Here is a 16,583-nt window from a genome sequence, read left to right as displayed (position 1 = left end):
TTCTTTGAATAAAAAAAACTAACTAACTATTAATTGTTAATATAGATAAGTGACTTAATTGATTTGTACAGTTATATAACTGTTATATTATTGTTTATTTAATATTCAGCTATATCCCTAACTTATGCCTTGCAGTTTATATTGTTATACACATTGATTATTTCCGAACAACTTATGCCAAACAAGAACATAACATCAATGGCAATTAACTGAAATAATTGCATACGTACACGGTATATTCTCTTAACAACTTGGTCTAGTAGTTGATGCAGCTAACATAGCTTCAAAATCATAATGATTTGATTAGTGCATATGGTTGCATAATTTATATTTTACGTGTAATTGAAATCCGTCTGTCCAGTCTCTATGGAGATTTTGTGTGTGTGTATAGGCAAATTAGTTTCGTCTTTATCGGAATAAACAGCACAATAGGCCATTCATCTACCGTGGGTTAAGTTCGGAGTTCGACTAGCTGGATGTTGATATTCAAAAATCTTCAATATAGTACTATAGACAAGGGCTTGATATTAATATATGAACTTAAAACACAATAGTCTATACAGAAAGCTGTAATAAAAAATAAAGATCATAAAAGCTAATTTGATTTCACTAAATTAAGCAGACTCATTCATTGGGATATAATCGGATCTGCTTACCAATTTCACCCCTTACCGCATGGTGTGTCATATATTATATCAATCAATATATATGTATATATATATATATATATATATATACATATATATACATATATATATATATATATATATATATATATATATATATATATATAATATACATATATATATATATATATATATATATATATATATATATATAATATACATTTATATATATATATTTATATATATAATATATATATATATAAATATATATATATATATATATATATATATATATATATATATATATATATATATATATATATATATATATATATATATATCAATACTTAGTTTTATACCTAACCGTTAGAGATGGAACCTTATTTTGAAGTATTTATGCATGAAATGTCAATATAGGGCATATATTTCGTATAACCGGCAATAGAGCGCCATCTCAATGCAGCAAAGTGAACTTTTATGAAAATTTGCAAATGGCCGCAATGTGACAGCTGTTCATAAGAAGTGTGAAATTTGTTATTTAAAAATCGAAATTTCTACTGAATATGTCTGAACAAAAAAAAATAGCCACATCAAGGATTGACCTTCAAGAAAGAATTTATATAAGTATTTTTACGTACAGTATAGCCCAAATTAAACAGTACTGAACTTATCTCAAGTCAGCGAAGAAGGCTCTAACGGCATCCTTTAACCATTGATTATAAACCACCCACTAGATAGCTCACCTTGTGGTAACCGAAAGACGTATCAACAACTAGATGGCGTTACTCGAAAAACGTATCGAGATTTCTTATTCTGTCTCTGACTTGCGAGGAGGTAGGAGTAATATCAGGGCCGAACTTACCCTATAGGTGTATTATCTGTGACAAGTGTTATGACAATTTATAGCGGAATTTTATAAAAAAAGGACATTTTAGATAAAATGACCTCTGTAACTCATAAGTGTGTTTACGCGGGATGTTTTGAAAGAAACGATGGAACAAATAGTAATATATCTTTCTTTAAATTTTTCCTGAAAGACGTAGAGCCAGGGATGGGCGGTGTCGATAATGTCATGTCGACAATTCGATTGTCGACATGTCGACAATCATGTCGATGTCGAGTGATTTAAAGTTGTTGCCAATGTCGACAATGTCGAGTATGTCGACAATTAGCAAACGATCAGAATGACGTTCCGTGCGCACTAATTTGAAATTTTAGGTTAATCTGGCTGCGCTGACTTATTGAAAAAGTATGCATTAATGTTTCAACAAGTTGCAAAGAGACCAAATAATCTCAAACTTTTGAAACTTTTAACCTCACTATTAACTTGCGATTGTCAAATTCATAGGATATTCCATAATTGTTTGATTGCAGGTTTTTCAAGTGTAAATGAATTTTAAATAGAATCATATAGAGACAATTTATTATGTGCAAACCTCATGATAGAGTAATGCAATGTAATGAATCTAAAATATTACCAATTACCATATAGATGCAAAACCAGAAAAAACCAGCAAAACAAATTTTCATAGATTTTTAATTTTCTATCGTTACTCGTAAACTCGTAACATTTACAGAAAGGTTTAAAAAAATTAAAAAGAAACGTAAACCTAAACGTCAGTAAACGAGGTAAGATTCAAAACCACAATCAAACATATCTCAGTACATTGAAACCTTACCTTGTTTCCTAACATTTCGTTTACTTTTTTTTAAATTTTACTAACTCTTTATTATAATAGTTATAGTATAATAATTACTGAAACAGTGTTGAATCTCTTCGTGCTTTGGCAGAGACTGCATAATAAAAACATTACAACATTTTGCGGTTTTGCTAATTTTTAACAAAAGAAAACATTTAACCAATAATACATCAAATAGTTGTACTTTCCCCGTCCATATCTACAATTTCTTCCTCGTCCAGGTCATAACTATTTTTATCAGGATACTCTCCCTTTAATGAAACATAAATATGTACCAATTTCTTGGAATTAGTGAACGTTAATCTATTTCTTATCAGACTGTGAATGTGTCCCCAATTTGAAAAGAGTCTCTCGATTTGAGCTGAGGAGGCTGGCATTTTTAGAAGTCTGAGAGCCATTTTAGCAAGAATTGGGCATTCCAGTTTGACCACTCGCCAAAATACTAGAGGCTTTTCAACTCCTTTTTCCCAAAGTGTTGAGAATATTCCTGAAATTGTAAACCTAATATATTAAAAATCAAAAGAGCGATAATTTTGTCTGAAAGACTTACCCGATTTAGTGTTAAATTTGTCCCATTCTTCTATGCCCTGATTGCACAACTTTCTGAGTAAGAACTGAGTTATTATACCAGTGTGCTCTGACGTAAGCTTGGAATTTTCATATTTCGGATGCAGATAGTACGCAGTTAATGCGTACACGTTTAACGCCATTTGTTGTCTGTGTTTCAATTTTTCTTTAAGGTTATCTGGCAGATTCAAATTGAGCCACAGATGAACGGCATCTGCTACAGATGTGTCAGATTTCTGACAAACATTGATCAGATTACAAATGGGTTCATAAATTTCTATGTTCTGTTGAATCTCATCCACAAATTCATCGTTGAAGATTAATTCCTTGACTTTCGGCTTAATCTTTTTTTTCGTTACAGCGGCTACTTGTTTCATATATACCAGATTTTCTAGGAGACTTTTGAAAGAATCTCGGTAAGAGCACCATCTTGTTTCGGCCGGCAATTTGATTCTGCGCCCTCCCTTATCAACTATCATTTTTTCTAAATCTGGTTGCTTAAATTCTTTGAGGACAATGACCACATTGTCGACTAACTTTTTATCCAGCACGTCTTTGGCTAAAAGGTTGCCGGTGTGGCTACTGCACGTAGAGTGCCACATGTTGTGCTTGAGGAGGGATCCCATTTTAATCATTGCACTAGCATTATCCGAAACTATACCGTACGCATCTACATCGTATTTTTCTATTGCAATTTTTTTAGATTCTGTTATTATTTCGGCAAGTTTTTCTCCAGTCTCAGACTCCGTGGTTAAATCCCAAGCATCAAGAAAGGCATTTTTTCCGTCTGCACTATGCAACATTGTCACAACCGTTTTAGAATTAGTAGATGAGTTTTTCCAACCGTCACACAAAATGACTGACTCGGTTTCCACTTTTTTACGTGAAATCTCAATACAGTCTTCATAGCACTTATTTAAAAGCGATGTACAAAGTTTTTTCCGGCCAGGAATTTTGTCTAAATAAGCAGGACGGATCGTTTTTATAAAATTTTTAAAGAGAGGTGATTCTACCACAGTAAATGGTAAGTTACAGCCGAATATAAATTTGGCTAGTGCAGTGCTTATCTTCTCCTCTTCATACTCTTGTAATATGTCCATATAGTCGGTGATTTTCTTTGATTTTTTGGCTGGTCTAGCTTGAGATGTAGCGAATAAATTTCTTTTATTCGTGCTTGTGTAGCTTGTGCTGGAGGAAGTTGGAGTACTTAAGTTAGTCAAATTACTACTCCCAGTATCAGTAGTTGATAACATCATATTTTCAACAATACTATGAGTGCCTTGAATTGCTACACCATTGTTTTCTTCCAATTCCAATAAGGCGGCATCGGTATCTAATGAATTTTCTATAATTCCATCTAGCATGTTTTCAGGTGAAGTTCCAGTCACAATAGCTAGCGAACCATCTTCCATAACTTCGTAACTACCGTTCGTTGTATTCTAAAATTCAAAATAAAAAGAAACTCTAAGGTGACTAAATATGAAGGGCGGATCTACGGACACCCTGTATACAGAAGTTGGCATAGATACAGCGTTTTGTACTTAATTCAATAGGCCAATCCGTTTTTTGTCGTAAAATACTAAACTTGGTGTTTTTTAAATGGGACAGATGCAACAACGTGAAAACCTCAGAATACAAATTCTGGGGTGAAAACTGATGCAATTTATGTCCCCTTCCGAATTCGAATTAAATAGTAATCAAGAAATCTACAATAATATATAGTGCGTTATTTTCACTTCTTGCCGTTAGATGGCTATACGGTTTTTGACGCCATGTTTTCTCCAATATACTACTACCGAAATTGTGATCCATGCGTTGTTGAGTTATGCGGCTCCGAACACATTTTACGATTCATTTTTATATTATAGATAAATGTAATTTCAAAAAGTTCCCCCCAAAATTTTTTCTAGATCCGCCCCTGCTAAATATGTAGTAGGACATACGTCCTATATACTCACTTGTGGATTAACTGTAGGTGTAAAACCTGTGTCTGAGCCAGTATTTTCGTATATCGAAACATGCGACATTTCATTATTGGATTGATTACCATTGCCACGATCTAACTTGCAGACGTTTCTTAAAATGAAAGTACGGGACGGGGTTAGTTATCAGCCGATACAAATATCAATTTCAGAGAATAAATCTCTATAGCTATCCAGCTAAAATTAATTAAAATATTTCTTCTTACCTGTGACTTTGCAATCTTGCTGCAGCTGTATTTTTTATCACATTTCCACATACACAACATTTAGCCGCGTGCTTTCCTTCTATCTTTAATACTTTGAATGATAATATATCATAGTTTTTATTCAGTTTTCTGCCACTCATTTTGATTCTGATCAGATCAGATCACATTCAAAGTTTACAACTGAATAATTTCATAACATAACCTCACTTTTTTCCATTATGGACACGTTGCTGACATTGTCGACATTGTCGACATTGTTGACACGTTCTCGACATTGTCGACACGTCTGTGTCGACAATTAAAGTCGACGTGTCGATGCCCATCTCTGCGTAGAGCGCACAAAAATTTGGCTGGCAAAAAAACTGCGGGAATATTGATATTATATTGATGGATATCAGTGACCTGAAACAGAGGGTAATTTGCCAGCATCATTTTGCAGTGGAACATATTTACCAAAGTGGCCAAAGAAAGTTATTAAGGAAAAATGCTGTTCCTCTAAAATTTACACAGTTAGCAACTTATTTAAGTGAGTACTCAACTTTAGAAATATTTTTATGTTTACCTAATGCGCTTTGTCAATGAGAATAATACTATTAAAATATATTTTGTATAAAATCAGTTGATATTGAGTGATTTATATATTTTTTTTACAATTAAATCAAAAGAGACATTTTAAATATGAATGCGTTGTTAGTATCACTCCAGAAATAATGGAGATGCTTGTTTTGCTTTAATTAAAATTACACATACATTTCAATGATTACCTACTTTAGGTGATACATCACCAGTATGCTCTAGATACGTTTATTGCGGAACGAAACGTAAAAGATCTACAAGTGGCGATTGTATGGTTAGGTCACTTCCATCGCCTAAGTGATCAAGTAGTAGTCTCAGTGATATTTCCAGTTTTGAAATTAATTTGCCCACAAAACTTGAAACTGAATTGACGGAGAAGGTTAAAAATTGGGGTATCTAGTAAATGCTTTAAAGAAGAAGTGCCGTCAGAAGAACAGTCAGCTTTGTAGAAGAACAACAAAAAACAGAATATCGGCAACCAAATTCATGTTACAGATACTGTTAAAAAATAAAAGCAAATACCTGCACACTTTGTTAATATGCAGTTTTCACACAAAACTCGTTCAAAATGGAGTCACAATGAAAAAGATAAATGGCCAGAATAATATAATGAAAACTAGTTGTTACAAATTTTTAATTAGATCTCTTAACTTTATATTACCTTCAGTAAAAACAATTTAAACTTGGTTGCGTGTTATAAAATTAAAAACTGGTTTAAACACTTCTTTAATTGACAAGTTGAAGAAAGAAGCAGAGACAATGGATGAGTGGGAAAAAATTTGTGTGTTAATGTTTGATGAAATTTTTTTGAAAAAACAATTGGAGTACAATAAATTAGATGATATTATAGAAGGGTTTTAAGATTAAGGTGCTTTAGGGAGCACAAACAAACTTGCCGACACAGGTTTGGTTTTCATGATGCGCGGCTTGCTACATAACTGGAAGATTCCGATTTGTTATTTTATTATAGTTGGTCCAATACATAGCGACAACTTAAAAAACATTGTAGTTGAAGTTGTTTCAAAATTACAAAATATTGGGTATATACCAAAAGTGTTAGTGTGTGATTAAGCATCTAATAATATAGCTTTATTTAAGCTGTTAGGCGCATGTAAGGATCAGCCTGTAATAGAAATATCACTGTGTTTGATACACCCCACTTATTAAAGAGTTTAAGAAATAATTTTCTTAACAAAAAGTTGACGTTTTTTGCCGATACTAAACAAATATCGTAGCAAGATATTGAATACACATACAACATCGATAGAACCAATATGAGAGCACAATGCCTGTTGAAAATAACAGACGTTCATATAAACCCTAATAATTTTAAAAAAATGCGTGTAAAGTTAGCAGTACAAATTTTTTCCAACTCAGTTGCCTCAGCAATATCAATAGCAATAGTTGTAGGACAGTTACACACCAAAACGGTTCCTCATACTGCCATATTTTTGAAAATTATAAATAATATTTTTGATGGTCTTAACAACAAATATTGTAGTGATAGTAATCCAGACAGAAAGCCAATGTCAACTTTAAACAAGTCAACTGAAAACTTAAAAGCAGGTTTAGAATATTTTAAAAAAATTAAAGTTTTTGAAAATCAGAAAGAGAGAAATAATGTTCACTGTCTACACGGCTTTCAGTGAACAAGTCGTATACCAAGTTTGCTAAAAAAAGAGTAATACACCTTCATTTTTATAGCACTTTCATATAAATATGAACGTGGTTTTTAATTGTTCTCGACTTTTAATAATAAAATGTTTCGATATTGTCAATAATGAAAGTACTTCTTGAGAACAAGAAATAATAAATATTTTTTTCCTAAAATTTTAATTTTACAATCTTAGTTTGAAAAGAAGTAACATTCAAATGTACTTATTTACTTTGTTTTGAAATATGATCTAATTAGTGATGTTTTAAACTTTCTAATCCTGTCCGTTTATCAGCTTTTACCTATTGTTCCTAGGCAGATGGCCCTCAACTATTTATATGTTGGAAATTCCCTCTCATTTTATCAAGATATGTACTTACATGATTCATTTTTAACGTTTGTAATTTGTGGTATTTTGTCAAAGTCAAAATCGATTGCATTTGGTACTCACCAACACTTTCTTTTAAAACCTCGATGACGTAATTCCAGAAAGTCCTCAGAAAATTTTTAAATATAAAAAGTATGCGATCAAACAGTAGATCATATTGATTTTAGTTCACCTCTATACAATTTCTTATTTTGCACAGAATATAATTGACTTCTATATTGCCATTTATAGATAAATTGTCAATTTTTGTAGTACAATGTTACTATCAGAACAAAATTTATATCCTCTTCTTCTTGTCGAAGTTTCTTCTCCTACCGAAAGCATACATATAGAAAACATACGAAAGAAGAAAAGTAATTCTAAGCAACTTTTGTCATATAGAATTTTTTAACTAATTTAATACTTTTCGAGTTATTTGCGAGTAAATATGTTCATTTTTTAACACAAAAAAAAAACAAATTTTTAAATGGTTCTGTGCAAATAATTCAAAAAGTAAGTATGTATTTTATCGAAAAAAAAAGCGTTTTCAGCAAAAATATAGCTTTTAAAAAATAGAAAAAAAAATTGTATATGTACGAACTCTCTAGACCCAGTAGAAGCAAAGTTGTAACCAACGAAAAATAGGTTCATATCTGTCAAATTTCAAAGTGAATATTTCAACGTGAAATAACCAAAAAATGGTAACCTCAGTACAACTTTTTTTAAGCTTTCAAAAAAATATTCATTTTTGTTTTTTAATAAGTTTCTAGCATCAAAAGTAAGCGTTACGCTCAAAATAAAGTTGGTCCCTGTTTTTGGTCAAAAAACTCGGGAAAATCAGCCCCCAATTAGCATTTAAATCAAATTAATCGTTACCGCTTCACAAATTACTTTACTAATGTATTATTTATAATGATCTGTAAGTTTTATTTGTTCAAAGGGCATATTTTTTTAACAATTTTTTTTAATTATGAAAAAAATGCTTATTTTCAAAATAACTTAATTTATTAGTGACACCAAAAATCACAAAGCCTAAAAAAATGTAGGTTTTGCTTTTCTGAAACTTGCTTACTTTTGATGCTAGAAACTTAACAAAAATAAACCTTTATTAAACACTTTAAAAAAAGTTATAATAAGTTTTCGTCGAAAAGTGCTTCATTTTTTTATTATTTCACGTTGAAATATTCAACATGGAATTTGACGAATCAGAACCTATTTTTCAATAACCCGAAAAGTATTGACTTAGTCAAAAAACTCTATAGAACAAAAGTTGCTTAGAATTACTGATTTTAGGCACTTCCGAACTTATCTTGAACATATATTTGTTCACTCCTGAGAAGGTGTGATACTGAACCATAGTGCAAAAGCATAATCTTTTTTTCTTTGACATCTTGCCTAGGCGTAAGCCAAATTTCATGTAAGTAAATCCAGCGAATAAAGCGATTCTTTAAAATTAGGAGGTTTTGCAATATTTTACCGTGAGTGAATAAACTAAATCTTCAAATAAATTCTGTATATTAGCTTGAAATATTTTAGTTTGCATCAATTCTGGAAATTAATTTGTTTGCAAAGTTACAAAATAGTAATTTAAATGAGATGTAATTTATCACTGCTAATTTTATTATGTATTTTATATTTTGTTATTTTTTGTATTGTATTGATAAATAAATAATTTTTCTAAAACCTCTACCGTTTTTATTATTCAATTATTTGTGAAAATGCTGAATGCCATCCTTATATTGTCGTCTATTGCACTAGACAATGGCCGAAACAGGCAACTCAAATTTATTTTTCAATCTTGGCAAATATTTCAATAATGTCGCCACCATACAGTCAGGTAGTACTAAGGCGTGAGGAGCCAAGAGGTGTAAGTGGGCGGAGTTTAACACTGAATTCGTTTTCACCTAAGAGTGAGGTATCTATGGGTGGTTTATAATCAATGCTTTAACTCATTGATGGTTTGTGGTGCCCGTTTAAAAACGGCAGTTTTAGCCATGCCTCAAATGTATGCGCCTGGAGATGTTAAGTCTGGAAAATGTGCAGGATAGGGGCAGTTAGTAAGTCGTGAAATGAATTTGTTTGGAAAATGTCCCTGAAGAAATTGACGAACTGCGACAGCAGTATGGCAAGTTGCCCCATCCTGCTGGAAAAATTGGTCTCGAAATGCCAAATTACGTGCACGACAAAATTGACGTAGATCAGGTATAAAGCATGTTAAACTTTGTAGGTACCTCTGTTGATTAAGTGTGACATGCCTACCATTTTCTTCGTTAAAATATGGACCAATGATTTCGTGTCCCGAACTGCACATCAGACACTCACTGTTGCGCTATGTAAAGCAACTTCTTGAACTTAATCTGGTCTGACAAAGCCCAGAAATCGATTTGTGCGACGATTTACATGACCTGACAAGAAAATGTGCTTCGTCTGAACACCATACATTTTTCAAAAATTCAGGATTTTCATACTGTAATGCAATAATTCTGGCACAATATTCCACTCTACTGTAATAATCCCTGGGATGTAATTGTTTATGTACCTGAATCACACACGAAAATGCAGCCAGCTTCTTCAGGATTATTTGCAAGGAAGTTCGTTTTAAGCCAAGATGCAACGCTATCCTTGTCTGGCTGGCTTTCGGATTTTCCTAAGGCCTAGGACGCACTGAGTTTTCTTTCCGTTGGCACAATACATTACCCGTATTTCTAAACTTTTCAACAACCTTCAAAATTACAGAATTTCTTGGAGAACGTTTATTAAACCGTTGTGTGAATTGATCACATACGTATTGCAGATTTGCACTATTACGTCGGCCGATTCCGTATGAGCGAAAATAATGCTCCACAAGAAACACTTTCTCCTCTGTACTTAACACCATTTTTAACAATTAGACCTTAATAATTAATTGTTTAAGGATTACTTGATAGGATTATACTAGTTAATTTAAATATGACAGCGCGCACAAAGAGACATCTATGTTTCAGTTTCAGTACTTTTTATTTTGGGCAATACTGTATTTCATTATATTTTTGTACTTTTTGATGAAAAATATGTTTGTGCCATATATGCCACATTATGCATTGTCGTGCAAAACTCTCATATATGGCACAATATGCGTTGTGAACTAGGTATTATTTTTTTTTTTTTATTTTAGAAAATGGATCCTAAAAACTTCTATGGTAAGAATCTTGGGGTAGTGGACATACCAGATGGTAGTGAAGACGAAGGGCTATCAGAAGATGATATTTCTCCTATTATATTAGCCGCAGAGTCAGACTATGAAGCTGATGTAATAGATAATAATGAATCAGATATTATTATTCCAGAATCGGATTTAGAAAACAGTTCGGATAGTGAAGATGATATTACTTTGGATGAAGTACCACGTAATATAATAAAGAATAGAAATATAAATCATCCAACCTGGAGAGAAGGAAATTTGGTGACGTCAGATGATGATATAAAATTTCTCGGTTCTACTGGCCTGCCACCTGAGTTGCAAGATGCGGATTCCTCTTACGCATTCTTAAATTTTTTTAACAAATGAGATGATCAAAGTTATACTTTGTCAAACTATATTACATTCAGTGGAAAAAATACCTCAAACACCTTTGAATCTTTCTAAAAATAAGCTAGAACAGTTCATAGGAACCTATATTTATATGTCAATAGTGCAATTGCCAAACGCTACAAGTTACTGGAATTCCAGCCTGAATCACCGATTCATCTCAGATGTTATGTTGTGCAACAGATGGGAAGAAATGAAACTTTTTTTACATTTTGCCAACAATAGCGATGCTATTGCTGCGATGGTAATCCTGGTCATGATAGACTTTTTAAAATCCAACCGCTACTAAATCAACTAAGGAATCAGTTTCTCAAAGTTCCGAAAGAGGAATTTTTAGCCATAGATGAGCAGATAATTCCAACAAAGGCGCGTTCATCGATAAAACAATATAATCTGCAAAAACCCCACAAATGGGAATACACAGGGGACCACAAGGCGTTTGTCCTTAGTGGAGTCAGCGGATTTTCCTACGATTATGAAATTTTTGCAGGAAGCCAAACTAATGTTGTACCCGATGGTTTTTCTGATTTGGGGGTGAGTTCAAATGTAGTTCTTCGGCTAACACAAACAGTATCAAGACATATAAATCACAAAATTTTCTTTGATAATTGGTTCTGGATTTTTTTAATATCTTTACCGTAATCCTGTTTGTCGTCAAACAAGATTACGGTAATTTTGCTTGTCAAAAGTCAAGTTTGTATTCATATATTTTTTTTGTAAAAAAATAAAAAATCATGCAGTAAGGGGTCAAAACGAAGTTACTAAAAAGAACTTACCAACACTTAATAATAATAAATACAAAAGTAAACCTAAGAATGACACATATTTTATAATTTAGGATATACGAGTACTCATTTACTTTAACAATAGAAAAAATATAATTTTGCTTTAAAATTGGGAGTTAAGTAACTAAATTTTTGAATCAACGAGGGGAGAGTGCTCTAGAGTGGTCAGGGTCTCTACAGTGGCCATCCCGTTTTTCTGAATACATGAGCTAAAACGTTGCACCGCCTGTTTCAAAATTAACGAAACACAACGCCCAAACAGGTGCTTTCTGATGTTTCAGTTCGCTGCGACACCTCAAGAAGGAAAGCCAAAAATAGTTTTTTGCAAGACTAAAGTTTTTTTGTATGGGCACCACAGTGCACGATTTCTAAAGTTTTGTAGGTGTTTTAAATGAGTGCGTGTCTTAAATGAGTAAAACTAGATGAAATTTTGTTTTGCTTTAGAACAAAATGCCTCGTCAGAAGACTATTACTGAGATAACTTCTAAGGTCCTTGATGACATTAAAACAATGGGTTGACAGTAAAAGCAACATCTTTGCAGCATTTTATACCCCAAACTAAATTACAAACGGTGTGTCAAAAAATTCAAATAAACGTTGGTTTACAAAATTTCCAAAAAAAAATACTCATTCAATTAGAGTTGGGAAAACTACCTCAGTAGGAAAAGCAATAAGTTTTAATAAAATTGTTGTACAACATTTTTTCACCAATTTAAAGCAAATAGTGGAAAAGTACATATTTCGTTCTAGCAAAATATACAACATGGACAAAACTGCTATATCCACGGTGGAAGAAGCGGGAAAAGTCGTAGTTATGAAGGGTCAAAAGCAAGTTGAGTAAATAAATTTCACAGAAAGAGACACTTAGGTAACTTTGTGTGGATTAATTAATGGAAATGGTAACATAGTTCTGCCACTTCTAATTTTTTCGCGAATAGATTTTAAAGAGCACATGCTTAACCCTTGCATCTGGTGGGGTTATTTGTAATAACTATTTAAATGGGAATAACTCACAATTAAAAGTTAAAATAGGTTTATTGACGTTTCAATTTCCACTTCGGAAATCGCTCTCAAACTAATGGTATTTTGAGAACGATTTCCGCAGTGGAAATCGAAACGTCAATAAACGTACTTTAACCTTTAATTGTGGCTTATTCCCATCTAAATAGTAATTACTTTAAAATATCACAAGAAACTAGCTTTAGAACAGTATTCAGAAAGGGTTATTTGTAGATTTATTTATTGCTGGTGAATATGGCCCTGACTCTTTTACTTTTTATCTAATAATTGATACTTTTATAACAAAAATTATATTACAGATATAAAATGGCAGATTAGGAAAATAAACAAGGCAAGCATTTAGTTCTCTATAAAGAATGTGACTCTGATATTGGTATAATAAGCTTAGGATCTGAAGCTGATGATTCTGAATTTAAAAACAACCTATTAGAAGACGGAGAAAATGACGTGGATTCTGAACCGGATGAAGTAGAAAGCGCACAGACAGATAAACCTAATGGTAATGGATCCATTGATGAGAATGCACATTGTTCTTTATATTACTTTGGAAGAGACAATAAGACGAATGTGGTACAAAACTCAAACAATATCTCGTCCTAACGTCAAGACATGTAGACAAAAAAATATTGTAACACATTTGCCATACGTTCGACCACAAAATCGAAATGGCAAGTCACCAGTAGCGTGCTGGAAGTATTTTATAACTGATAATATGATCAGTAAAATTCTCATTTACACCAACAAGAAGATTCAGTAAAAGTCCTTAGCATACTCAGAAACAAAAAATATAAAGTAAAAGAAACAAATCATCAAGAATTCCGTTCTTTAACTTTCCTTCTTTATTTAGTTGGTTTTTATCGTTTTCGTCGACAAAATTTGGACAAGAATTTGGGAAACTGATGACACAGGAGTTATGATTTTAAGAAAGACTATGGCTTTATGTAGATTTTAATTTCTCTCAGCCTGCTTACGTTTTGAAGACATCGAAAGTCGTGCCTAGCGAAAAAACAAGATAGATTAGAGAGATACTTGGTCAATTTGTATCAAATTTGGAAACTGCATTTTCACCAAGTGTGTATTTGACCATCGACAGAAAGCTTTAACCTTTTCGAGGAAAGTGCTCTTTTTGATGCTAGATGTTTCTACAGGTTAAACAGGGAGGAATATGTCGGTACCCAGCCTGAGAGACCTTTCTAGCAGAACAATAGAGGTGACGGCATCGTTATATGTCTAATTAAGCCAGTAACTAAAACTCGTCACCTTAGTACTACAACTAGGTAACTCGAAAAAGACATTCTTTAGAAAACCAGTTTTAAAATTTGCTTTAAAATTAACAAATCATATCTGATCGGCATTGTATATTATAATTATCAATGTTTTACTATAGGTTTACAAAAATATGTAGTTCTGAAGTGGGAATATCAAATTTTAGAAATGTTGTCGGTTTTTTGAAAAAAATTAGACACCTAGTTGTTGCACTATGTAAATTATTTATATTTGAATTTGCAAAGTAAACCCATATGATTAACTTTTATTCTCAACAAAGTGTAATAGTTGAAAAGTTCAGAAAATAAAAATAAGTACCTCAGTCATCTTCAGAACTCTCAGATTCCTGCTGTTCATTTCTTTTGGTATCTCTCTGGTATGACAAATTTCCATAAAATGACTGATATTCCAACGGTAGTGCTGGAGGGGATAATGCAAATAAGGAATTTAAATTACCTTATTTTTTCTTTGAAATAGGAATTACGGAGCTGTATAACGGCTATATTGTATCTGCTAAAGATAATTTATTGGCCCTCGTTCTTTTGTTGCAATCGAGTATTTTGAACTCTTCGTCAAACTGCTCCTTGAATCGTATGATTAATGGTCTGCTCTTTGTAAAATATAACCAGCTTATTTTTTGCCAGCTAATGGGTTTTCGATTTTCGTCCTCCTTCCTGATAACCATGTGTTGCTCCAGTGCAATTTCCAATCTAGTATTTTTTCGTAAGTAATTTCATGAACGTTGTATGGCTCATCACGCTTTCTTCTAGCACTTCGGGCAATAAGTTTCAATCTGTAGGCCAGTTCACTTTACTTACTCTTTTTTGTTTTGTTGTGATGGTAGAATGCAGAGTCGCATTCCATTTCACTATGATCCACAACTAGGAATTTCAGATCAATGGATTCTAAGTTTGGAAGTTCCTAAACAGCGGTCAAGCACATTGCAGCAACAAACTTGTTGAGATTCTGCCCTCCACATCTATCATTGAAACAGGAAATGTTATTCACTGATGGAGGCAGAGAGGAAAAATAATGATATAGACAGCTTGCTATCTCACAACTACCTCTTTTTCCTTCTACTTCGGTCCACAAAAAAAACAGTCGCCTTTTTTTGAAATAACGTCATATATTGTGAAATTGAAGGATTTGAATCTTTGTTTATAAAACAGAGCATTGTTGGTAGGATCCATCGGAGACAGTAAAACTTGTTGCAGATCAAAATATCAGCTCAGAGATGTCCCGTTCGAGCTTTGTGCTTGCTCTTTGTCCCTCCTTTTTTCGGCTCGGGCTTTGTTTTTTGCTATAAGGTGAAGATCATAGTTTGTTTTATTTTCACAGCTGTTATTTTCACTACGATTGTATCCCATACATATGCGACATTGATCTGTCTTTGGGCGATGGAAGCCCAAATTGTACTGTTCTGTAAAAAATTTTCTATACATAGACATGCTAGCCGCGACTTAATTAGTTTCAGTGCATAGTGACTTATACAAGGAATACATAATTGTAATGTCAAGCGATGGATCAAAATATTTTCTCTTTGTTCCCGAGCGACAATAATGGGAATCAACAACTGCGAAGCTTTTAATATAGTTTCTCACACCGTTTAAGAGTTCAACCGAAGTAGCTTTTTTTACGTATCGGCCTCTTTTGTTGGGTTCACTCGTATTTTTTGCCGTTCTCTTTCTCATGGCGATATGAACAACACCTTTACGAATTCCAAGTGTAGCCAAAAACATGGTCTTACAGACTTAGATCTTTTCGTTGCTCAGTGGTAAATAAAAGTTCACAGTGAATTGTCTTTTTGACTCCATCATGTTTATACTCTTTTTTATTATTTGGTCTGTGTTACAGTGAATAAAATCGCGATTTCTTTCATAAGTCTCCAATGCGGAATATCTTCGAAAAATATCCAGTCGTGCTTCATCTGAGAATTTTGTATTGTTGTTAAATCCTAAATCTTTCAGAAAAGCTTCCACTATTTCGTTTCCTCTGGACCCCATAATTATCACTAAAATTATGTCCACAAAGTAACAGCTTAGTTCACGTGTTTATCGTGTTTACCTAACACAATAGTTGCACAAGTAGATAACTCGTCTTACTGAGGAGCCGTTACCTGCACAACTAGATAACTTATACAGTTGTAGCATTCAGCGTTACACTATTCAGAAATGTACCTGCTTGTTGCACCGGCTCACTACGTCACAAATAATTGAGTTGGAAGTTGTCGAGTTGTAGCATTCAACACAGTAATTCATGGAGATTT

General features: G+C 32.8%; 2 protein-coding genes across 2 annotated transcripts in view; both read right to left on the bottom strand.

The window, feature by feature from the left end:
• The window catches only part of LOC140446764 (fork head domain-containing protein L1-like), a 111,532-nt gene that overhangs the window by 84,980 nt on the left and 9,969 nt on the right, over positions 1-16,583 (bottom strand). The window lies entirely within an intron of this gene.
• LOC140446379 (uncharacterized) lies at positions 2,497-5,221 on the bottom strand. The gene is made up of 4 exons (XM_072538924.1): positions 5,082-5,221; positions 4,852-4,969; positions 2,877-4,332; positions 2,497-2,813 (listed from the first exon to the last, which is right to left on the bottom strand). Exons 1-4 carry the CDS (start codon positions 5,219-5,221, stop codon positions 2,497-2,499), a joined length of 2,031 nt encoding a protein of 676 aa, XP_072395025.1.

This window comes from Diabrotica undecimpunctata, chromosome 7, assembly GCF_040954645.1.
Source record: "Diabrotica undecimpunctata isolate CICGRU chromosome 7, icDiaUnde3, whole genome shotgun sequence".
Lineage (NCBI taxonomy): Eukaryota > Metazoa > Arthropoda > Insecta > Coleoptera > Chrysomelidae > Diabrotica > Diabrotica undecimpunctata.
The sequence above is the reverse complement of the archived record's forward strand: the minus strand, read 5'-3'. Positions and strand labels throughout refer to the sequence as shown.

Coding starts and splice junctions, on each gene's coding strand:
- LOC140446379 (XM_072538924.1), bottom strand. CDS start 5,221: ATGAGTGGCAGAAAACTGAATAAAAACTATGATATATTATCATTCAAA. Junction 4,333..4,851: donor CACCTACAGTTAATCCACAA/GTGAGTATATAG, acceptor TTTGAATTTTAG/AATACAACGAACGGTAGTTA. Junction 2,814..2,876: donor CAAATTTAACACTAAATCGG/GTAAGTCTTTCA, acceptor TTACAATTTCAG/GAATATTCTCAACACTTTGG.